Here is a 26,184-nt window from a genome sequence, read left to right as displayed (position 1 = left end):
CCCAAAACTAACACAATATTGTAAATCAACTATACTCTAATAAATTTTTTTAAAAAATAGAACCCACTAATATAAACAAATGCAAGTAATAATTCAATAAATAATAAGAGTGGTGTCTTAAATCAATGGGGAAAACATTAAGAATTAAATAGTATTGGGATAACTGGATAGCCATCTAGAAAAATATAAATTGGATGTAAACTAATATTTTATACAAGAATAAATTCCAAATGGATCAATGATTTAAATGTATATATAAGAAGGAAGCCCTAAAATTACTAGGAAAAAAACTTGAATTATTTGTAACCATGGAATGTGGAAGACCTTTCTAACTAAAATATGATCTCTTAATGCTTTAAAAGAAAATATTGAAAAAAGATGACTATGAGGGGTTTCCCTGGTGGCGCAGTGGTTAAGAATCCGCCTGCCAATGCAGGGGACACAGGTTCAATCCCTGGTCCAGGAAGATCCCACATGCCACGGAGCAACTAAGCCCGTGGCCCACAACTACTAAGCCTGCACTCTAGAGCCCGTGAGCCACAACAACTGAGCCCTCATGCCACAACTACTGAAGCCCACGTGCCTAGAGCCCATGTTCCACAACAAGAGAAGCCACCACAATGAGAAGCCCGTGCACTGCAACCAAGAGTAGCCCCGCTCGCCACAACTAGAGAAAGCCCGCACGCAGCAACGAAGACCCAACGCAGCCAAAAATAAATAAATAAATTTACAAGAAAAAAAAAAAGATGATGACTATGAAAATTTTTGTAAACTCCTGGCAAAACCACTACAAGAAAAGTCAAAAGAAAAAAGACAAATTGAGAAAATAAATTTGCAACCTCATCACAAAGGGCTCGTTTAACGTAACAAGAGCTTCTATCAATTGGTAAAGACCAGCAACCCATTAGAAAATTGGGTCATCTATTTACTACTTCCCACTTTAACATTTTTTGAACATTTAAATATATTACATTTTCAAAAGACTTAATAAAATAAAAATTAAAAAATAGAGATTACTCTGGCTACTGTTTGGGTATGTTTCAATAAAGACTATTACACATTAAAAAAAAAAAGAAAAAAAAAAAAAAGGATCTGCAAAGTATGGCCCACTGGTCAAGTTTGGCACACGATCTGTGCTTATAAGTAAATTTTTATTGGAACACACCCATACTTGTTCACTTACACATCCTCGATGGCTTTCACTGAACACCAGCAGAGATGAGTAGCCGTGGCAGAGGTCATCTGGCCCACAAAGCCTAAAATATTTCCTATCTGGCCTTAAAGTCTGCTGACCTCTGCCACAGATGAACCTCAAATATGGAAACAGAAACATAAATCCTGAACACAGGTTAATCAAATCAAGACAGGTATAACTAAGTTCCCCACATATTATTCTCTGTCTTATTCTTTAATGGACTTTAGAGCAGTTTTATATTCACAGCAACTTTGAGCAGAAAGGACAGAGAATTCCCGTATACTCCCTTTTCACATAGGCACAGCTTGCCTGCTGTCAACACCCCACCCTAGAGTGGGACAGCATTCTCTCTGCTACCTAAATATTTGGTGGTTTATTCACTTACTGTCTCTTTTTAAAATGTACCTGGCACTTCACAGACTGTCAATAGGGTTTGCTGAATGGGTAAGGGGAGGGCACGCTGAGCAAACCTATCCTAATAAACACTCCCTTACTTTCTTCCAGAATGCTAATATAAAACGGTAGAAGCGGGGCCAACACTAAGCTTTCCGGCCCGGCGGGAACCCACTTCCCTAGATGGCAACACGGGCACTGGTTCGTACCCATCAAGGACTCTGGGGTCAACAGTAGCTCTGTGCAAATACTGCATTTGCTCCTGACCTGGTGGTCGCCCTGTTTCCAGTGAGATTTGGGATCTGTATTTAGTTGGGCTGAAAGGGGGTATGAACATGTGGCCACTGCCCACCGATGCTGCCAGCCAGCAGGATGACAAGATCAATGCAGCTGACAGCAACTGTGAAGCCCTTGCCCCGAGCCGGGCAGCCTGCGCACCCTGACAAACCTCTTTTCATCTAACCCTCTCCATGACCTCTGAGGGTCTTTGCCTGTTTTTCTTGTCGGTTGTTTATCTCCTTCTTACTGATCGGGAGGAGCTCTTTCTATTATCTTTCTTCCTTCTAATCTCCTCATTCTTTCCATTACTTTTTAACGGTTTTATGTATTGCCAGTATCTTTTAGTCTGAGGTTTGTCTTTTTTATATATATAAATTTTTATTTATTTATTTATGGCTACGTTGGGTCTTCGTTGCTGCGGCGCGGGCTTTTCTCTAGTTGCGGCGAGCGGGGGCTACTCTTCATTGCGGTGCACGGGCTTCTCATTGTGGTGGCTTCTGTTGTTGTGGAGCACAGGCTCTGGTCACATGGGCTTCAGTAGTTGTGACGCGTGGGCTCAGGAGTTGTGGCTCGTGGACTCTAGAGCGCAGGCTCAGTAGTTGTGGCGCACGGGCTCAGTAGTTGTAGCGCACGGGCTTAGTTGCTCCGCAGCATGTGGGATCTTCCCAGACCAGGGCTCGGACCCGTGTCCCCTGCATTGGCAGGCGGATTCTTAACCACTGTGCCACCAGGGAAGCCCAGTCCTGAGGTTTGTCTTTTAACTTTGTTTATGGAGTCTTCTCTCATAGAAAAGCTTTACATGTTAACATTATCACGTTTCTCAATCTTCTCTTTTTGGTTTGTGCTTTGTCTATCTTGTTTAAGGAAGCCTTCCTAACCTCAAGGTCATAATAATATTCTCCAAACTTTTTTCTAAGATTCCTCAAGTTTTGTTTTTCATCTGTAGGCCTTTAATCCATCCATTTTACAGCTGAGGAAACTGAGGGACGGACACATTAAGCAACTGGTCTAAGGTCACCCAGTTGGCAAGTCTGGATTCACAAACGAAACGCAATTGATTTCAAAGCCACTTACATGCTGCCATGCTGTCCGTTTCCTTTCAGAACCTGCCTTCTTCACTCAGCACACCGTTGTGAGGGTTCAGCCATAATGATATGCAGAGTCCTATCTTGGCATTTTCACTGCTATATAGCACCCACGGTCCAAATAAATCAGCTCATTCAGCCATCCCCCGACTGGGGCGCAGGCAGGTCGTTCCCACGCTTCAGCCACTAAACACAGGCCCCGTGTCATATGAACTAGTTCCTCTCTGCAGTGGGCGTCTAGAAATGGCATTTCCCAGCTGTAGGGTATTAACTAAATACTACAAAACTGCTCTTCAAAGTGGTCGTACATCCTGCATTCCTCCCTGTGTGGTGGGAACTCCTCGCTTCCCAACTCCTCCTCAACCTACATGCTATTAGCCGGCCAGGTTTTTCCAACACGAGGGGCATGAAGTGATTTCTCATTTTAATTTGCATTTCTCTGATTGCTAGTGAAACTGAGCACTTTTGCGTACGTCGATTGGTTGTTCTGGTTTCTCCTCTGTGAATTCTCTCCTCACATCCCTCTGCCCATTTTTCTGTCCTGTTATGGACCATTCCTCATTGATTCGGAACAGCTCTTTCCATCATCTTTCTTCTTCCTGATCTTCTGATTCTAAAATTTCTACAGTTCTGTTTTGTAATCCATCCAGAATTTGTGTACACAACATGAAATTGGGATCTGATTTTCCATTTTCCACCTGGACAGCCAGTCCGGCGCTGTTAACTGACTGGTCCGCCCTTACTCTTGTGGCAGACAGAATAATGCTGCCCACCGCCCCACCAAGCACCCACATCCTAATCCCAGCAACCTGTGAATACACTGCGCTAACGCCACCTAGGGAACCAAGGTGGCAGATGGAATCGCGGCTGCTGTCAGCTGGCCTGGAGACACAGAGAGACTGTCCTGGATGGTGGAGGGGACCCAGTGTAACCACAACAGTCCTTATGAGTGAAAGAGAGGCAGGAGTGATTAATCAGGGTCAAAGAGAGACGTGGAAATGCTATTCTGAATCTGCCTCTGAAGATGGAGGACGGGGCCAAAGGTGCCGCTGGGCCCTGGGAGCCGGCAAAGGCAATGAGGCAGATCCTCTCCCACGGCCTCTGCAGGGGCGCAGCCCAGAGACCTCGACTTCAGTCTGTGAGACCTTTGCACTGCTGATCTCCAGAACCGGATGATACTAACTTCATGCTATTTTAAGCAACTAAGCTTATGATAATTCGTTATAACAACAGTAGGAAAGTAATATGCTCCTTATCTGTAATTTGTCATACATCACGCTTTTTATTTTGTCTTGTTATCTGTTGATCTATGTCTGTACCAACATCATACTGTGCTAGTTACTATAATTTTGCCGTTAAGCTTGCAAGTCAAGGAAGGGGAAGCCTCTCTTCTTCAAAACTGCCTTGGCTATTCTTGAATATGTAATTTTTTTTTTTTTCTTTTTTGCGGTACGCGGGCCTCTCACTGTTGTGGCCTCTCCCATTGCGGAGCACAGGCTCTGTACGTGCAGGCTCAGCGGCCATGGCCCACGGGCCCAGCCGCTCCGCGGCACGTGGGATCTTCCCGGACCGGGGCACGAACCCGCGTCCCCTGCATCGGCAGGCGGACTCTCAACCACTGCGCCACCAGAGAAGCCCTGTAATTTTTTAATTTAACAAAGAGAATATATCTTAAAAGAAAATAAGTACACAGTACACAAGGGAGACGCCTTCTAGGCTCAGGGCACGAGCCAAGACTGAAAGTCATGAAACGCCGACATGTTTAGTGAATCACACGCAGCACAGAGCAGCCAGGAAAATTTTCAAAACCACTGGACGATCAGCCCTGGGGTGGATGATTTCAGTAGCCTAGAAACCACTAACAGCAGGCAAAGCCTTCTACTTCTGACCAGATTTTCCCTCCCATCTGAAACAAAAATTTTTTAACAGAATATATAAAACAAGTCTTTAAGACACTGGAATTTAGGCAGGAAAGGATCCTGAGGAACTGGAAACAAAAGAAGTAAACCTTCCAATTGTCCTCACATCACAGTGTTGAGTGATTCTTCAGACTGCAGTGCAGGGAGGGGAACCCAGACAGTGCACAGTGGGGCCCTGATCTGAAGACCAAGCTGAGAGCCCAAGGAGACCAAGGAAGCTGGAGTCTGCAGGGCTGAACACAGACAGGAGGGGTGCACAGAGAAGGAGCTCCAGCCACTTAGAGGGTCCCTCCAGGATTTAGTAGATCACTGAAGAGGAAACTACCCAAGGATGGGCAAAGAACCACCCGAAAAATTAGAGGGACCAGTACACAGGGTTCACCCGAGGCCGGAAAGAAGCTGTCCTCACAGACTGGTAAACCTCATAATTCAGGGACATCAGGCAGAGTAGCAAAAGGGGTCTTGTCACCTAGTGAGGAATAATTAGCCCTAAACTAAATGCTGATCTGGTCCCATCTAACAAATCTTAAGGGCAAGACCCAAAATGACCAAACCGTTTCCAAGGCTCAAGAGTATTTATCAACTACAAAAATATTCAGTCCCCAAAAGGAGAAAACTCACAATACCTGGAATCCAGTAAAAAAAATTATGAATATAAAGAAGCAGGAAAATACAACCCAAATTAGGACAAAAATCAATCAAAACTAATCCAGACCAAGATATTAGAACTGGCAAACAAAGATATCAAAGGAGGGACAAACTTTGTAACATTATCTCCAGATTTCGGTAACTTGAAACTAAACCAAGCTAAAATGAGAATTCACTCACTATCTGGGTCACTATCTGGGTCATTTCAAATAGGGAAAAATACTGGAACATTAACTGCTGGGCAGGTCTAAGAGGTCTGCCTACCTCTGCCTTCTCTGGAGAGGAAGACTAAAGCATGAGCTTGTCAGGGGTTGTACAGGTATTTCCCATGTTCAAGAAGCAACAGGAAACACCGAACATGGAGGACAGAAAAAGACCCCGAGAGAACTTCTGGAGATGCAAACTACAGTATCTGTGATGAAAACGACACTGGATGGGATTCATGGCAGATCAGGCACTGCAGAAGAAAAGATGAGTGAACCTGAAGGTGCAGCAACGGGAACGATCTAGGACGGGACACAGAGAGAACAGACCACAAATAGAAGTGAGGCTCGCTGCCTGATACACGCGTAACTGGGGGCCCCAAGGGAGAAGAGAGAGGAGGACAGAAGAAGGAATGATCAAAATTGTTCCAACTGTGCTTTAAAAGACCCAGAGATCCAAGAAGTTCCGTGAACCCCAAGCAAAAAGTCAGTTAAAGGACAATTCTGGGAAACAGAGGCAGCGGCAGACCAGGCTTTAAATCTCCTCTAAGGCCCTCATGAGAACAGACAGGGCAGCTGGGAGAGCAAACCCGAAGTCCACAGCCACACTGACAGTAGGTCAGGCCGGAGAAGCCAGCAGGGTCATCCCGTCCTGGATGACCATTAGATTAGACTAGATGCTGTTTCCAGTGCCATAACTACATCAAAATTCAACACCGGAAATTTCCTTTCCAGAAAAGGTAATTATATTCTTCCCTTAACGATAGCTGTATGGGTTTCTTCTCTAAGAAAATGATCTGTTCAGACATTTCTAAGGACCAGGGTAAACTGTATTTATTACTTTAAACTGGGTTTATTACATTTCACTACTGTCCTTTTAAGTCACTTAATCAAAAACCAGAGTAATCATATTTCTATCTAATCACAAGATATACATATTTTTATAATCTAGGATACTATCCTTCTTCCATACTTACATTTCTTAGAGGTTGGTACTTGTTTTATTTTTAGAATGTAACTATGAACATATGTCAAAGAAGGGAAGATAGTAGATTTAAAGAAGGGAACAGGTTAGAAATAAGTTTGACTCTGTTTAATATTTTTAACTATATATTCTATGCTTTCCATGCATTCAACTTTATCAAATAAAATTGGAAATTTATTCTAAACTGACTCTGATGGAAAACACATGCCTACCACCCACCACTGCAAGGGATTCTAGCAGATACTCTGGCAATTCCTCAAGTATAAGTGGTGCTGTACATTCCAGTACCACTTATATAAGATGAGATTATTAGTGTACACACTGGTGGTAAACAGCAATCCTGAGAACAGTCTGGTAAGCGCAATATTCAAAACTGGAAAGAACAAAACAATTAAAACCATCAAATATACAGCCTTTCGGGGAAGAAGGAAAATACTTAATAATGTGCTTGGTCCCAAAGCACTCAACTATTAAGTTTTGGTACCTGAATATGTTTAAATATCTCGGAAAATCCCGGAAGGTCACAAAGATGGAGGCGAGTACATCAAGCTCTAGGCCGGAGAGACAAGCATGCTGCTTCCACCAGCTGTAAGATTAAATTCAGCAAGACTGGGACTTCCCTGGAGGCCCACTGGTTAAGACTCTGCGCTCGCAATGCAGGGGGCCTGGGATCACTCCCTGGTCAGGGAACCAGACCCCACATGCATGCCGCAACTAAGAGTTCTCATGCCACAACTAAGGAGCCCAAGAGCCACAACTAAGGAGCCCACCTGCCGCACCTAAGACCCAGTGCGACCAAATAAATATTTTAAAAATAAACCAGTGGGGGCTTCCCTGGTGGCGCAGTGGTTGAGAGTCCACCTGCCGATGCAGGGGACACGGGTTCGAGCCCTGGTCTGGGAAGATCCCACATGCCGCGGAGCAACTGGCCCGTGAGCCATGGCCGCTGAGCCTGCGCGTCCAGAGCCTGTGCTCCGCAACGGGAGAGGCCACGGCAGTGAGAGGCCCGCGTATCGCAAAAAATAAAATAAAATAAAAATAAAAATAAAAATAAATAAACCAGTAAATTCAACAAGACCAGTTTCCAAAAACTAGAATCTCAACTCATAAAAAACCACTCCCAAATGACAGACTCACTGGTGCCTTTGCACCAGCACCCAGGACCTGCTGCCCAAGAGACACTGCCCAGCCCTCCATGGACACCCAGCAGTGTCCATCAGAGGAAATCCACCTGGTTGGAGGATGGATGGACATTAAGCTCCCCTCTACAGCTTACACTTTTGTTCATTCCCTACCTTTCTGACTTTCTAAGAGCCTAACTGCCCATGATCTAGAACATTCTTTCAGCCAGCGAGATCCCTAGAAGCCGAGGGCCAAGGGCTCAATGCTCTTTCAACTCTCCTCCTAAACTCCTCCTCTTCCCGTGACAGGTGGGATTCCCCACCAGGACACTAGCTGCCTGTCCTTGGGAATAAACTAAGAGGCCCTGAACACAAGGTACCGGCCTCAGCAGAAGGTGTGGTGTAGCCAACGCAAAGCTGACAGCCGTGGTCACACGTGGGGACGCCACCACCCACAGGAAGGGCATCACTCTGCTGACAGCCCTCTACCCCTTTCTTAAAGCCACGCCCTGAGGTCATGCCCTCCCCACTCTCAGACTGTGCTCCAAGGGAGTAGAAAGCACTTTTTAAAGACAGCAAACTCACGGCTACATTAACAGTACAAAATAAAGCTGGCAGTCCTTGGCTTTCAGCCAGCCTCTGATTCTTGAGCCCTGTATCTGCAGGGCACCCACATGATGTGTCCCTTTAAGGGTCACCAACAGACCTTCCCAGGCCCTCGGTCAGGGAGCTGCAAGCAACAGGGCTGACTCGTGGCTGAAGCACGAAGTGCTGGGCCACGCTTCATCACTGCCCAGTTCTACACCTCTGTATTCAGCAAAAACTCAACCAGCTGATTCAAATTAAAGCCATCTGCAGTAAGTATCTGAGAAATGTTGCTGTACTGGGCACAGATGGAGCTGTGCCACGAGCTAGAAGACTCAGCTCTCTACACACACTTACTTGAAGGGGAGGTGGGTGGCTTCCTGGAAGGCCGCTGCTCTGCCTTGGGGCGAATGGCGTGCTCCACGGGCGTGTCCAGGTGTCCTTCAGGGCTCAGTGAGTACTGGAACTGGACTGTCCCCGACTCCACCTGCTTCACCTACAATCGACCACAAGACTGGTGACGGCCACGCTCCCTTCATCAGCACCCTTCGGTTAGAACAACTCAACCAGGAACAATTCTCCCGGCCCTAAGATGATCAATGAGAATCAGAACCCCAGGACACCACCATCACAAGAACACCCTCACCCAAGCAGAAATCACAACACTGCTGCTCCAGTTTCGAATGCGTTTTTTAATTAACCTATGTTATGTTGACCGTTTCCCTTTTGGTGTACAGTTCTTTGAGTTTTAACACATGTAACCACCACCACAGCCAGGGTACAGAACAGCCCCACCACCCAAAACATTCCCTCACTGCCTCCTTGTACACCGTCCCACCAACACCCAACCCCGCAATCTACCCCTCTCTTCTGTCATATAAGTGGGATCACATGCTATACAACCTTTGAAACTGGCTTCTTTCACTCCCTGCGATACTGATGAGACTCTCCTGGGCCATAGTGTGTACCCACAGCCCGTTCCTTTTTGTTGCCGAGGAGTTTTCTATTGTACGATGCACCCCAGTGTACTTATCCGTTCACCCATTTAGGAACATTCAGGCTGTTTCTAGCTTGAGTGGTTATAAATAGAGCTGCTAGGAACACTGGTATACATATTTCTGTGTGACATAAGTTTTCATTCCCATAAGGTTCACTTCTCTACGAGTAGGATTGCTGGGTCATATGGTATGTGTATATTTAATTTTACAGGAAACTGCTACACTGTGACTTGCTTCTGGACTCTATTCCATTCCATTCATCTATGTGTCAATGCCTTTACCAACAGCACTTTATCGTGATTACTGTAGCTTTAATGAAAGTCTTGAAATTGTGTAGTATGAATCCTCCAACTTTATCGTTCTTTTCAAAATTGTTTTGACTCTAATTCCTTTGCTTTTCTGTATAAACTTTAGAATATATATATATATGTTGTATATATATATACAAAAAATCATGTAAGGATTTTGATTGAAATTGCATTAGACCTATAGGTCAATTGGGGGAGAATTTATATCTTTACTATGTTGAAACAGTCTTCCAATCCATAAAGATGTCTCTCCACTTATTTAGGTCTTCTTTGCCTCGGCCTCTGTAAATAATGCTGTTTTTTAGATTTTGCTTTCCAACTGTTGTTAATGTAAAGACATGTGATTGATTTTTCTATCTTGACCTCCTGTTGTATCCTGCAATCTCCCTAAACTTGTTTATTCTAGGAGCTTTTGGTAAATCCCTTGAGATTTTCCACACAGAAAATCATGTTGTCTGCAAATAAGATTTGTTCCTTCCTGTCCAATCTGTATGGTTTTTAAATTTTGTTTTCTTGCTTTATTGCACTGGCTAGCACTTCCAGTACAATGTTGAATAAGATGCTGAATACTGTGTATGGGCATCCTTCACTTGCTCCTGATCTACGGGGAAAAGAATTCAATCTTTCACCATTAAGTGTGATGCTAACTAAAGGATTTTTGTAGATACTCTTATCAAGCTGAGGAAGTTCCCCTTTATTCCTGTTTGCTCAGTTTTTGTCATAAATGGACGTTGAATTTTGTCAAATGCTTCTTCTGCATCAATTGTTATGATCATACGTTTTTCCTTCTTTAGGCTGTGACTATGATGAATTACATATTTTTGACTTTCAAATAGAAAATAGCCTTGCATTTCTGAGATAACCCCCAACTTGGTCATGGTGTATTATTCTTTTTCCATATTGTTGGATCCAATTTGCTAATATTTTGTTGAGTATTTTGCATCCAAGTTCATGAGGCTTATGTGTCCATAGTTTTCTTTTCTTGTACTGCCTTTTTCTGGTTTTGATATCAGAGTAATGCAGGCCTTGTTACACGAACTAGGAATTGCTCCTATCTATCCCACTTTCTGGAAGAGAATGTATAAAATCAGTGTTATTTTTCCTTAAAGGAAAAAATGTTTAGGACAATTTACAGTGAATAGGCCTGGATAGTTCTTTTTCAAAAGTTTTTTAACCATGAACTCATTTTCTATGAAGTTATAGGACTACTCAGATTATCTAGTTCATCTTGGGTAAGTTTTGATAGTTTGTTGTTTAAGGCAAACTGATCCATCTCATCTAAATTTTCAAGCTTATGGGCATAGAGTTGTTCATAGTATTCCCCTAATATCCTTTTTATACCTGTGTGGTCTGTAGTGGTATCCCTTCTTTCATTCCTGTTATTAGTAATTTGTGTCCTCTCTTTTCTTTACTCTTTCAGTCTTGTTAAAGGTTTGTCAATTTTATTGAGCTTTTTAAAGAATCAGTTTTTTATTTCACTGGCTTTCTCTAGTTTTTCCTCTACTGTTTTTCTGTTTTCAGTTTTATTAGTTTCTGCTCTTATCTTTGTTATTGACTTTCTTCTGCCTTGCTTTAGGTTTATTTTCTTCTTCTTTTTCTAGTTTCTAAAAGTGGAAGATTAGATTATTGATTTGAGACTTTTCTCTGTTGTTATATAAGCACTTAACGCTATAAATTTCCACGTAAGCACACTTTAGCTGCACCCTACGAAATCTGATATGTTGTATTTTCATTTTTGTTCAGTTCAAAATATCTTCTATATTTTCTTGAGGCTTCCTCTCTGACTTATGGATTATTTAGAAGTGTATGAATTTCCAAGTGTTTCTAATTTTTTATGTTATCTTTGTTATTGGTTTCTAGTTTAATTCCATTATGATCACAGAATATACCTTGTGTAATTTCAGTTCTTTTAAAATTAAAGCTTGTTTTATGATCCAGGATATGGTCTATCTTGGTGAATGTTCCATGTGCACTTGAAAAGAATGTGTATCCTGCTGTTGTTGGGTAGAGCGTTCCATAAAGGTCATTTAGATCCAGATGCTTAATGATATTGTTCAGTTCTATATGTTGGTGATTTTCTATCTACATGTTTATAGTTTACTCCAAGAGGAGTGTTGAAATATCCAGCTACAACTGTTAATTTGTCTATTTCTGCGCTATTAGTTTTTTGCATTTTGAAGCTCTGTGTTAGATGCATACACTTTTAGTATTGTATGTCTTCTTGGTGAATTGGCTCGTTTATCATATGTAATATCCCTCTTAATTTCTAGCAATTTCTTTTGCTCCAAAGTCTACTTTGTCTGGTATTAATAGAGCTACTCTAGTTATCCTTTGAATAGTGTTTGCACAGAATGGTTTTCCATCCTCTTACTTTTGACCTACTACATCGTTGTATTTGAACTGAGCTCCTGGTAAACAGCATACAGTTGGACCTTGAGTTTTTATGCCACCTGACAACTTCTGTCTTGAAGTTGGTGTGTTCAGACTATTTATATGTCATGTAATTATTGGTGTGTCTGGATTCAGAACTATCATTTTACTATGATTTGTTCCTTCTGTTTTTCATTCCTGTTTCCCCTTTCTTGCCTTATTTTGAATTATTCCATTTTATCTATCTATTGGGTTTCTCACTGTCTCTTTGTATCCTATTTTTAGTGACTGCTCTAGGGTTTACAATGTAAATATTTAACTTTTCACAATCTACTCAAAATCTATATTTTATTACCGCAAGTGGAATGTAGAAAGCTTATCACCCTACAGGTCTCTTTACCTGCCCCCTTTGTATTATAGCTGTCTTACCTATTATACCTACATACCTTAAGAATCCTATCAGACACTGCTATACTTTTTGCTTCAACCATCAAACATATTTTAAAGAACTCAAAAGGAGGAGAATACTATATTATAGTTATCATTTTTCATGCCCTTCCTTCATTCCTGATGTACCAAGTTTTCATCTGGTATCATTTCTCTTCTGTCTGAAGAGATTCCTTTAGTAATTCTCTTAGAGCTTGTCTCCTGCCAATGAATTCTCTTAGTTTTAGTTCATCTGAGAATGTCTTTATTTCACCTTCGTTCCTGCAGGACTTTTCCTGGAATAGAATTCTGAGTTCCGGGGTCTTTCTGCTACTGCTTTTAAAATGTCGCTCCATCTCCTTCTGGCCCCCATGATTTCTGCTAAGGAACCCACAGATATTCAAATTAGTGTCTGTGTGTAAGTAATGCATCATTTTTCTATGGCTGTTTTCAAGACTTTGTCTCTATTTTTTAGCAGTTTGATTATGATGTGTCTGGTTGTGGATTTCTTTGCGATTATCTCTGGGTTCACTGAACCTCTTCAATCTGTAGGTTTAAGTCTTTTGCCACATTAGAGGAGTTTTCAGCCACTGTGTCTTCAAATGTTTTTTCTGCACAGAACCCTTTCTCTTCTACTGGGACTCTGACGACACAGGTGTTAGCCTTTGTGGTCCTGCCCCACACGTCCCTGAGGCTTTGTCCACTGTCGTCCAATCACTTTTCTCTCTGTGGTTCAGACTGGATAAATTCTATTGATTTACCTTCAAGTTCACTGACTGTTTCTTCTGTCATCTCCATTCTGCTATTGAGTCCACCTAGCGAATACTTTACTTTGGCAATTTTATTTTTCAGTTCTAAAATTTCCATTTGCTTCTTCTTTATCTTCCATCTCTTTGCTGAGACTTTCTATCTTTCCCTTTGTTTCAAAAGTGTTCGCTCCGATTTACTGGAGCATTTTGATAATGCCTGCTTTAAAGGCTCTGTCTGATAATTCCAACATTCGCGTCACCTCGGTATTGCTGTCTGTTGAATGTCTCTCCCTTACGAGTGGAGATTTTCCTGGTTCTTTGTCAGTTAAGCTTAGATTGTATCATGGACATTCTGAATGCCACATTATAAGATTCTGAGTCTCGTTTAAATCCTATGGAGAACGCTGGTATTTCTGTTTAGTCAAGAATCCACCCAGCTGGGTTCAAGCCCCAGTTTCCAACCAGCCTCCTGCGGGTGGTGGTTTCAACACCAGTTCCATTTTCAAAGCCTGTGCAGTGAGACTCAGGCCTCTCCTGCATGTGGTCCACCCAGTGGGCAACCCCACCCACAGTCCAGTTCTCAAAGTCTGCGATATGCTGTTTGGGGTCAGATTCAGGCATGTGAAGCTGGGGGTTAGCTCAGCATTTCTTAAACAACTTTATGGGGTACTTTCCAAGCTCCTCCCTCTCCAGATCCCCCTAGTTTTTTCCAGTTTCCTGGGGCTCCCCTTCCAATCCTCTGGCCAGACCCCACTGTGCTGCACACCTCTGGCAACAGTGCCTGAATGCAAGGCCAAGCAGTGGGGGGACAGAGTGGGGTTGTTCTTTAAGTGCAGGAGTGTATAAAAGAGCTAAAGGTCCCATCTATCATTACTGTAAGACAATATGCAATTTCTAAAATTGATATACCAAGAAATAACAGTAGAAGCATAATATTTAGAAAACAAAGTAAATACCATATGTCACAGCTAAGAGTTGAAAGCAGATGCCTCTGGAGATATTAATTTTTTTAAAGACAATTATTTGCTCAAGGAAAGAACACAGGAGTTGTTTAAGAAGGAAAACATAATCATAATACACTACTTACCTTCACAGTAAATAATCGTAATAACATAAACCGCAAAATTTACTTAGTAAAAAATTATAGGATGTGTATAGCATGTATTTTTTTTCTTTAACATCTGCCACTCCTACTCAACTGTAAGCTCCATGGGATTAGAAGTATTTTTCCTGGAGCAGATACAGGTGTTCAATAAAAAGTCACTGAATGAACAAATAAGATAAAGATCTGACGGGTGCACAGGCAGAGACCAGGCTTACCTAGGTTTCACCCCTCTGACTGGGCAGATGCTGGCACTGCTACATGAGATGAGAAATACAGGAAGAAGCAGAGCAGCACTTTTAGAGAGCAGGAGAGTGGATCAAGTCTGTGACCAGTGGTAGTTTATTATTTTAGCTAATTATATCTGTTTAGAGTAGTGGTCCTCAACTGGGGGCGATTTTGCCCCCAGAAGAACACATTCAGCTATGTCTGCAGACAGTCAGGCTGTCATAACTGGGGGGATGCTACTGGCATCTAGTGGGAAGAGGCCAGGGATGCTGCTTGACACCTTCCAGTGCTCGGGACAGACCCACAGCAAAGAATTGCCTGGCCCCAAACGCTAATAGTACTGAGGTTGAGAAACCCTGATTAGAAGTGATATTCCTCATGAAAAATGATGGTATTTAATATACTTGTGTCCTTAAGACGGTCAAACCTTCACAACACTTATGCTCCAATATAGTCTACACACTTAAAAAGCGAAGGAAATGTAGTAGCATGAGAAGGCTAAAATTAAACAGAATAAGGATTTATTCACATACATACGTACACAGAGAGAGAGAGAATGAGAACGAGAAAACGGCAATGGCTTCAGGATTTCTAATGGCAGTTTTATAATAAGGGCTCAAACCAGACCATGTGGGAGTGCAGCAAAATGGGACCCCATATCCAGGGATATTGCTCATAATAAGAAAAGCTGCACCATCAGCTGCTCCCTTATTCAGGTTCCCAAAGCATAATCCAAACCATAAATAATAACACGGAAGATAATGTTTGTCACTAGACTCAGCACACGGATGACATACTGATATAACAGGTCTGGTCCTTTACCGAAGAAAAATTAGACAATTGAGGCCTAAAAGCCTCCTGTTTGTGCTGCTGAGACAGGACGGGTATATTTCAGGAATGTCAGCAGAAGAATCAAACAACACACCCAGGCAAAAACGCTGTCGCAACCCATTACTAGTGTCAGGAAGGACTTGGGACATCAGCCAGAGCAGTGGTGTCACACGGTGTCTGTGGCCCCCAGGTCTCTGCTCCCCACCCCGCAAGGCCGCCAACAGGCCAGTGGAGGCTAGGGGATAAGACACACACACACACGCTTCCACTGGCCCTGCCCCACTTTTATTTGCTTTCTATACTGGGGATCAGAGAAAGCTTCATTTCAAAATGGATTTTTTTTTAAGTCCTGCTGTGGTCCCTCCCCTCCAGACACAGCTGGAGAGAGTTGAGGTCCAGTGGGTGTGAGTGACAAGCCCCAAAGACCAGCCAGGGCAGTGCCCACCGCCCGGCTCCCATCCCAGCCTTGTGCACACGAGACACAGCCCCCAGGGCACCAAACGTTTCAAGAGGGCCTTTTTATTAAGGGAACCCTCCTACACTGTTGGTGGGAATGTAAGTTGGTGCAGTCACTGTGGAAAACAGTAGAGAGGTTCCTCAGAAAACTAAAAATAAAATTACCGCATGATCCAGCAATCCCACTCCTGGGCATATATCTGGAGAAAACTCTAATTCAAAAAGATACATCCATCCCAATGTTCACAGCAGCACTATTCACAATAGCCAAGACAGGGAACCAAACTGTCCGTGGACAGATGAATGGATAAAGAAGATGTGGTACATATATACAATGGAATACTACTCAGCCATAGAAAAGAACAAAATAATGCCTTTTACAGCAACATGGATGGACCTAGAGATGATCACACTAAGCGAAGTAAGTCAGAAAGAGAAAGACAAATACCGTACGATATCACTTATATGTGGAATCCTAAATATGACACAAATGAACCTGTCTATGAAACAGAAACAGAATCAGGGACACAGAAAATAGACTGGTGGTTGCCAAGGGGGAGGGGGTTGGGGGGGCGAGTCTGGGATTAGCAGCTGCAAACTGGTGTATTTAGAATGGATAAACAACAAGGTCCTACTGTATAGCACAGGGAACTATATTCAATACCCTGTGATAAACCATAATGGAAAAGAATATGAAAAAATGTACATATATATATATATATGTTAACTGGGCCACTTTGCTGTACAGCGGTAATTAACACAACATTGTAATTCAACTATACTTCAATAAAAAAATAAATTAAAAAAAAAAAGAGGGCTTTTTAAAAAGCACAGAAGTGGATCTCATGGCACCATGTATACAAATAAGGGTCACAGGCCCCACAGGTCACCTTGAGAGACTGATACATGACCGGGGACATTATAAGACCCCAGATAAAACCGGCCTCAGTGAGCTCACAGCCGACTACGACTCAGAAACCACACTTATTTTTTAAGGGCACAGCCTTGACATGAAAAAACAGAGCTCATGAAACATCAGCAAACGTATTTGTCAGCTTCTGATTTTGAAAATGCAGGAACTTGCTAGAAGCTCGTAGAAAATAATCATACTTACGGAGCCTCTAACAATTTACCTCTTCGGAGCTCATGCTGGCTGGGGGTACCTTATAGACCAGACAGTGCGAGGGGTTGGGCTGGATCCCACCCTGTAGAGGTAGCGTCACCCGCCCGGAGCTGGCTTCCAGCACGGGGCTCCAGACAGCCCAGCGCACCATGTGCATACACGCCAGGTTCGACAAGGAGGTGACCGCAGCTGCCTGGAATGGAAACAAAGCACATTGGTCACGAGTCATCACCAAGCCCACCTGGGTGGGGGAAATCAACAGTGCTTTCCCGGTAAAATTTCACTAGAGAGCAAGGCAGGGGGTCATCACAAAAGAAAGAACCGCCACAGGGGGAGGACACGGCATCACATCAGTGGCTCAAAGAGAGCAGGGAAGCCAGCCTCCGGTTCTGGGACCCCCCCCCCCACCAACCAGGACCCTCTTGAAGACCAACACCATCTTTATGACTCCTCCTCTTCCTGTAGGATCTTCCTGCAGGTTTTCAGACACTCTGTGCCTTACCAACATCTACCCAAATCCATGAATAAAACACCAGGAATGGCACTCTGTGTTAGTGATGAGACACTTTGTAAAATGATGAAGAAAACACGTGGATATTGGGAGATTGGGATTGACATATACATACTACTATGTATAAAATAGATAACTAAGGGACTTCCCTGGTGGTGCAGTGGTTAAGAATCCGCCTGCCAAAGCAGGGGACACAGGTTCGAGCCCTGGTCCGGGAAGATCTCAGATGCCGTGGAGCAACTAAGCCCGTGTGCCACAACTACTGAGCCTGCACTCTAGAGCCCGTGGGCCACAACTACTGAGCCCACGTGCCACAACTACTGAAGCCTGTGAGCCTAGAGCCCATGCTCCGCAATGAAGGGTAGCCCCCGCTTGCCACAACTAGAGAAAGCCCGCGCACAGCAATGAAGACCCAATGCAGCCAAAACTAAATAAATAAATAAAATGAAAAAAATAATAATAAAAAAATAAAATAGATAACTAATGAGAACCTAATGTATAGCACAGGGAACTCTACTCAATGCTCTGTGGTGACCTAAATGGGAAGGAAATCCAAAAAAGAAGGGATATATGTATACGTATAGCTGATTCACTTTGCTGTACAGTAGAAACTAACTCAACATTGTAAAGCAACTATACTCCAATAAAAATTAATTAAAAAAAAATAATACACGTGGATATTCAATTTAGGGTTATTAGCACACAGTTTCTCCCCCAAAGTTTCAGCTCCTAATGGTATGTTCTATCTATGTAACTCACGTGTAATTAGGAAATCAGTCAGGCTGAATGTTACATGCTGTTCCTTCTTTCACTGTCTCTATCATGGGCCAGATGCAAGGGAAGAGGACCCTAGGACACCCCAGAATTAGCCTCCACGTTCAAACAAAGCCATTTTCACAAATACGGCTTCAGGGCTTGATTCAATAGCGTTTTAAAGAAACCACTTTCATCCGCTTATTCAAAAAGCAGCAAGAGGGACTTCCGTGGCGGTCATGTGGTTAAGACTTCACCTTCCAATGCAGGGGTGCAGGTTCGATCCCTGGTCGGGGAGCTAAGATCCCACATGGCTCATGGCCAAAAAAGCAACACATAAAACAGAAGCAATATTGTAGCAAAATTCAATAAAGGCTTTAAAAATGGCCCAAAAAAAGCAGCAAGAATAAAGCAGAACTCGGAGCGGGCCGTGGTCGGGTCCTGAAATTCCTGCTCGGCTGGGCAACAAGACTTGTGATCCACCCCATTATGGCAGCTTCAGAGACAACGGCTCTGCCCCAGGCCCTGAATGGCAGATTCTGCAGGCTCCCTGGCACATCGGCTCCCCCAGGAAGGCCATTTCGCAGCCAGAGGACACGGGGCGCTTGGCGACACCAGGTGAGACTGGAGCCCAGGAACAGCGCTTTCCAGCCCAAGAGCCCAGCGGCACTAACCGCAGTCAGACTGACAGCCGGGACTCGGGGCAGCGGCCACGCCCGCCTCTGCCCCACAATTCCCAGCCTCGGTGGTAATGCTGCGGAGAAGCCACCCAAAGGCGGCAGGTGTAAACTGCAACGTGGCCACAGCATCTCCCTCCCTGGGAGGACGAGCGCAAAGGCCCGCGTGGTTCCTCAGTGTCGCCCGGCAGCCGAGGGAGCCGAGGGCCCTCCGTCCCTCTTGACCACCGGCTGCACGCACTAACCCCGCCGCCCCCAAACTCAGGCCGTGGTCACAGGGAGGCTGACAGCCTGCAAGGAGGGGGCCTCGGACTCTCGGAAGGAATGGAAGCCCAAGCCTGCCTGTGATGGTGCAGAGCATGGTCCCAAAGGAAAGGCGATGCCAACGGGGACCCTCTGACCCGAGCTGTGTCTGGGGCCACGGAAGCAGGGAAGGCTCCAGCGGTGTGCCCGGGGCTCCCACGGACCCTGCTCATGTGGCTGGACACGGGTGAGCTGTGTGCCACTGTCACAGCCAGGACTTGACCGCACTCAGGTAAAGGGCAGATCATCACACACACACACAAAAGGACTCTGGCTGGAATCCAGCACAGGTGGCTTGATGGCCAACTGGCTCAAACCACAGCAGAGGGTGTGCACGAGGGGACCCCAATACAGAACAGGAAGCATGCATTTCATCCAAGTCAGTCTTCCCGGACTGTTCCAGATGATATCCCATACCGTTATATCCTTTATATCTGTGTGGGGGAACATCCAGAATCAGTGTCTGGTTGTGAATTGATCTCTCTTTCCTGAGGCCCCCTCGTAACTGGACCTCACACCACCCACTTCAGCTTATTCTGACCCTTTACTGGAGCCAAACTTCAGACCATGGGTAGGATACTTCATACCACCACGTGAGCAAGGATTTGGGTCCCTGTCAACTCAATGAGAAAAAAAAATAACCCACATCCTGGAAGTACAAGCAAAGAATAGGCCGAGTTAAGAATCCTAAGCGTCTGATTCTGTGCCGTAACTTTCAATGTCTGTCAAATACAAAGATGGCGGTCTGCCCTTCCCATCCCGTTAGCCACTGACAGGATAAAACGGTACTGAACAACTACAGTGTATCAGGGAAAAGTTGATATAAGTCTATTGTTTTTTAAAAATAAATTATAGGGCTTCCCTGGTGGCGCAGTGGTTGGGAGTCCGCCTGCCAATGCAGGGGACACGGGTTCGTGCCCCGGTCCGGGAAGATCCCACATGCCGCGGAGCGGCTGGGCCCGTGAGCCATGGTCGCTGAGCCTGCGCGTCCGGAGCCTGCGCTCCACAATGGGAGAGGCCACAACAGTGAGAGGCCCGCGTACCGCAAAAAAATAAAAATAAATAAATAAATAAATAAATAAATAAATAAATAAATAAATGTATTAGCAAAACTGGCCACTAAAAAAACTCTAAGGATTCACTACTACCTAGACTACGTTTGCAAACAGCCGTCTCCCCAAAAATTCGTGAGTTTATAACAGGATCCAAATGAAAATAAAAAGCGTGCCCCCGTTTTCATGCTATTTGTGCAACCCCTTCCGGCTTAACCTTTCCAATGCGGTGACTGATCCCCAGCTTCCGGTTTCACACACCTTTTGATTTGCTCGTCCTCAGTCTGCACGGCACTCTTCTGTGTAAGGCAGCTGTCAGTTACACAAACACCCACTTCCCACGCTTCGTTTTAACAGCCCAGGAACAAAACCTAGAAGAGGCAGGAAGGATCCTCCCCGAGCCTCCAGAGGAGCAAGGCCCTCCCGACGCCTCGACTTTGGCCCGGCAGGTTCTGGATCCGGAACTGACTGGGAGGGAATAAATGTCTGTTGTTTGAAGCCAAGTAGTTTGCGACAATTTGTTCAGGCCGCCCCAGGAGGAATCCCCTCCGCCTCTGTCCTCAGACCAACTCAGAAATCCCTTCGAGGCAGGTAAAACTTCAGGTTATTTCACGAGGTTGATTTTCCTTTAGATCTTCAGTGAGACCTAATTCCTCCTGCCGGGGCCCCCTGTCACCCACTGAGCCCCCTCCATGCTAACTCTGGTCACCGCAGCCCGATGCCCAGAAACACACTGCAGAGGTGACAGGGAACCCATGGGGTGGGGGGGTCCCCTGGCCCTGAGGCCACCTCCTGAGACAGAGCTGGGCCCGAGGGCCAGACCCTGGATGGGGGCAGCCACGCTGGGGCCCCTGGTGAGCACAAATGAGGAAAGCAAACTGTTGTGGCAGAACGTGTCCAAATGTCCCTGACAGCACGCCCATCACAGAGGCTGTGGTGACCGCGAGTCACAGAGAGAGATTTAGGAAGCACGGGACAGATGGAGGAACGGGCAGAAGGTGGCCCGGCCTGGGCCAGGCACAGGTCTGTTCTGGGGTGTCCATGTGACCCTCTGGACTGTCCGCGAATGCTGACCACGGAGGGAGGGCCAAGGCCCACCCCAGCGGCACAGACCAAGGAGCGTGCACCCGCCTACGAGCCGGGGCCAGTCCACATTGGCAGCCGGCGGCTCTGAGGTCTCAGAGCTGGGCCACAGGCAACGCACAAGGGTAAGATGACTTGTTTCCCGCATCCTCCTGAGAGGACACTGGCTGCCTGGCCACTGAGGTGAACCTCGCAAGGCCCGAGAGCCTGAAACACGCCCAAGGGGAAGAGTCAGGAGAGAAACAGGCGTCCAGAGCCAGAATCTCCACCCTCCTTCCCGCCAAGGAGCACGAGGCACCCAGGACCACCGGGCAAAGCAAAGGCTCACATACCATCAGCCCGAAGTCATTCCTTCCAGAAGTGGATCGATTATACGCCAAAAGCTTTTCCAACTCAGACGTACAGAGAACGCGGCAGCTGCTGCAGACTGATTTCCTTCATACACGTGCAGGGAAAAGGAGACCTAACGACATATAAAGTCGTCTAAGCTGCCCGTATACGACACCGCGTACGCAGAGTCATTTAAAAGCACAGCAATCACTTGGCAGGCAATATTTTCATTTCATTCTACAGAGTACAGTAATTATTTTTAAACATACACATGAGCAGTGAAAAGCAACAGGGCTATGGTTCTAAGAAAGCTGTAAACCTAGAATTACTCTTCATACTGGCTAAAGGGCTCATAACACTCGGGTCCTCTTTGCAAAAAAGATACCAACTCAACAAGAGCTGAGAGAAGCAATAGGGAATCCGTCCTGAGTTTGGGGCCGTGGCTGGTGAGGTGGACAGGCGTGCAGCCTCTGGTCCTTCGGAGTCTGCAGCCCAGCAGCCAGAGCATGGGCACTCCAGGGACTTTGTATCTGCTTCCTCTGGAGAACCGGCCCCTTGCCGGGGTCCGCTTCCCTCCTCGCATCTCCCACTGGGTCCTACAGAGCCCTTGACCTTGGGGCTCAGGCTTGGTGGCCTGGCATCCCTTCCTGCGGGCACCTCTGCTCCACGGGGCCGTGACCCCAGTGCAGTCAACAGGGAACTCCACGGCCTGGAATAACGACTACTACAGGGAAGGGATGCACTGAGGCCAGCCCTAGCCTTTCTATGAGGGGTTCCTAGTGGGGTCTCAGGAGAAGGCGGCTTGCTTGCGTTCGGAGTCACCACCCGGGGAAGAAGTAAGCCTGAAGCTGTCTGCTGCCGCTGCCAGCCCTACCCCAACCCCCAGGGCACCATGAAATCCTGAGCACAGCGGGAGAGAAGCCGGCAACAGAGAAACACGCAGAGCAGGCAAGGGAACGCAGGGGAAAGGGACGGAGGGGAACAGCCTCCGTGCCAGCCAGGCTGAGGCCGTGCGGAGGATGCAAGACCTGGAAGAAAAAGTCAGCCAGCTGGACTTGAAACCAAGAAACAGCATTACCATTGGGGACAAGTGGTAAAGAGGACATGGGATCTCTCTGCTTATTTCTTACAACAGCATGTGAATCTGTAACGACGTCAAAATAAAGTGTAATTTAAAAAACAGTGAGGTACATGACAAAAGCTATATAAAGTGCTGGTAAAAAAAAAAAAAAAAACTGTTTAATGACTGTCCACAAAAAAAGAAGGTCCAGAACACATGAAAGAGAAAATCCCACTTACAAGAGCAGCACAAAAATTAAATATCTGTGAATAAACCTAGTAAGAACTGTTCAACTGTTTAAAATCTACATTGTAAACCTGTATTTAAAATCACTCCCAAAAGACACAAAAACAGAAGTGGACCAACAGAAAGACTTCCCTTCTTCCTGGTTATGACATCACAAATTAATAAATTTAATGCAATCCCAATAAAAATGCCAACGAGCTCTCTTTATGGAGCTAGACCTGTTGATGCTGAAGTTCCTCGGGAAAAGCCAACGTGGGGAGAGCAGGAAGCGCCAGGAAGGGGAGGGGCTGCAGGCCGCACCCGCCACCAAGAGGCCCAGCAGCCTCGGCCGTGACCCTGTGGTCCCAGCACAGAAACAGAGCAGCCACGGGCAGAATAAAGATCTAGAAGCAGATGCAAGTGTAAACGGAGATCTAGCATATGACTAGGAGGCATCTTAAATCACTGCAGCACAGCAGGACTTTTTAATAAGCAGTATCGGGACAACTGGATGGCCCCTGGAAAAAGATAAAATTAGATCCATTCCTCACACCACAAACGAGATCTAAACATAAAAACTGAAACTATACACGTACTAGGAGAAAACACGGATACATTCTTCTATAGGAGTAGGGAAAGGCTTTTTAACTACGACTCAAAATCCAGATACAACGAAAGAAAAGACGGATACATTTGACTGCATCAAAAAATTTTGAAGTTTACATGATGTTATGGACTGAATGTTTGTCCAAAACAAACATTCCCTAAAATTCATACATTGAAGCCCTAATTCCAAAGTGATGGCATCTGGAGGTGGGCCTTTGGGAGGTACTTAGGTTTAGATGAGGTCATGACAGGGGGGCCCCCATAGTGGGATTAGTGCCCTTATAAGAAGAGAAAGAGAGAGCTCCCCCTCTCCCTCCACACACATACACCACTGAAAGGTCACGTGAGCACACAGCGAGAGGGTGGTGTCCACAAACCAGGAAGAGAGGCCTCACCAGGAACCAGATCTGCAGGTGCCTTGATCTTGGACCTCCAGCCTCCAGAACTGCGGGAAATACATGTCTGTTGTTTAAACCACCCAATATATGGCATTTTGTTACAGCAGCCTGAGCAGACTAAGATACGTGGCCCAAAAAAATCAGGGACGAGGGAAATAAAAAGACAAAACTGGGAGAAAATATCTGCAATATATGTCTCAGATAAAGCGAGGAAATATCCTTAACATACAAAGAGCTCTTAACATTTGATGACAAGGTGCAAGAGCACTACAGAAAAATAGGCAAAAGACATGAATAGACAACTCACACACATATGAAAACATGTTCAACTTCATTTATAATCAGAGAAATGCAAATTCAACTATACTGTGATACCATTTCTTGCCCATCAGATTAGCAGAACTCAAAAGCTTGACAATGCAACTATTGGTGAGCCAGTGGGGAGACAGGTCCCCCAGTACACTGCCAGTGAGAACAGAACAGCGTGCAACCCCTCTGGAGAAACTGGACAACAGCTAACAACACAATATATACATTTAACCTCCAATCCAGCAAACCCACTTCTGGGAGCTCACCCTGAAGGTGCCCCTCCTACAATACAAAAGTGCACACGCACAAGACCATTCATCTCAGCATCGCTTACAGCTGCAAAATACTGGAAACTATCTGAATATCCAAATATAGGTAATTGGGCAAATAAACTGCGGAGCACAATGGAGCAAGTGCAGCTGGAAAAAGGAGAGGGGAGGCAGGACTGCCGGGCGGGACTGCCAGGGTGAGCTGGGCCGGGGAGAAGACGCAACGAGCCGCAAGGCCCACGCACAGGTCTGCTCTCCCCGACCCCGTGTGGAAAGGGGAGCTGAGTCAACACCCACACATCTGTGATATTCGCACAAAGCAGCCCAGGAAGGAGGGGCCCCGAGCCACAGAGCTGGCTCCCACCAGGAGACTCTTCTCGGACCACCTTTTGGTAGAACTTTGACTTTCAAAACTGTATTTGTGTTCTTTATATTCAAAAAATAAAACTAACTCAATAAGGACGGGCAGGGGAAATAACTATAAAACTGAAAGCAAAGAGAAACAGAAGGACCCGACTGCATTCAGATGAACAGCGTGAACACACAGAAGGGGCCGAGCCAAGGGGCCCAGGACAACACTGGCTGCTCCCCTGGGTCTCGGCCACTAACGAACCCTGAACTCTGCCTGGTAGGTTTGTTTCTGACAGCTGTCTGGGTGAAGCTACTCTGACGTTACTTTAGGTGCCTCCTAGGATTGAGCAAGCGAGTTGCCATGCGGACGGCACTGGGAGCCAGGCTCCTCTGTGGAAGGAGAGGTGCAAACGTGGAAGGTGGAGCCTGGGGCGCCCTGCCAGGTGGATGGGGTCAGCAACAGCTCAACTCCTAAGCCGTGTGCATGCACACGGATGCGTGTACATGTGTGTGCGTCTATTTAAGTATGTGTATGCATGCGTACCTGTGTGTGCACATATATGTGCATGTGTGTCTCCATATGTAAACTGTCCGAGCTCTGTCCACTGAGCGGGCTTAGAAACAAAGACAATCCTAGCGCCCAGACCTGGATTCTAACACTTTCCCCTTTAAAAAGAGCCAGGGCTCATCAAAACCAAGGAAAGTCTAAGAAACCGTCACAGTCCAGAGGAGCCTGAGGAGACATGATGACTAAATGTCATGTGGCCTCCTGGATGGGGTCCTGGAGCAGAAAAGGACATTAGGTAAGGAAATTCGACTTACCTAAAGTATGGACTTCGGTTAGTAACAATGCATCAACACTGGTTCATGAGGTGTGACAAATGTACCATCCTAATGACGTTAATAATAGGGGAAACTGGGAATGGGTATATGGGATCTCTCTGCACTATCTTCACTGTTTTTCTGTAAATCTAAAACTTTCCCACAATAAAAAGCGTTTTAGAAAAAGGAAGAGGTGGTAAACCACAGCTCCCCACATAAGTGGCTGATTCCAGAGCTGGAACAGGGAAGAGGCAAGACGAGCCTGAAGCATCTTCTGCCAGAAAACGCTCAAAACACAGAACATGACGAGGGTGTCGCAGGGACACGGCCTGAAGGGACTCTGGCTAAGTATGGGAATAATTAGGGGTGGTCATTTTAAAAACAGGGATCCAGGGCTTCCCTGGTGGCGCAGTGGTTGAGAGTCCGCCTGC

The 26,184-nt window shown here is 45.5% G+C and overlaps 1 protein-coding gene across 3 annotated transcripts in view; it reads right to left on the bottom strand.

Annotated features, from left to right (window-relative positions):
* NPHP4 (nephrocystin 4) overlaps window positions 1–26,184 on the bottom strand; it is a 126,234-nt gene that overhangs the window by 53,978 nt on the left and 46,072 nt on the right. For all 3 annotated transcript variants that reach the window (XM_060141619.1, XM_060141617.1, XM_060141618.1), the window contains 2 exons: window positions 17,015–17,197; window positions 8,771–8,909 (listed from right to left, as the gene is read on the bottom strand). In XM_060141619.1, the coding sequence (XP_059997602.1) occupies window positions 8,771–8,909; window positions 17,015–17,197 (322 nt within the window). The remainder of the gene's footprint in view (window positions 1–8,770; window positions 8,910–17,014; window positions 17,198–26,184) is intronic.

The sequence above is a fragment of the Lagenorhynchus albirostris genome, chromosome 2 (genome assembly GCF_949774975.1).
Source record: "Lagenorhynchus albirostris chromosome 2, mLagAlb1.1, whole genome shotgun sequence".
Classification (NCBI taxonomy): Eukaryota; Metazoa; Chordata; class Mammalia; order Artiodactyla; family Delphinidae; genus Lagenorhynchus; species Lagenorhynchus albirostris.
This window is presented reverse-complemented; position numbering and strand designations above follow the sequence as displayed.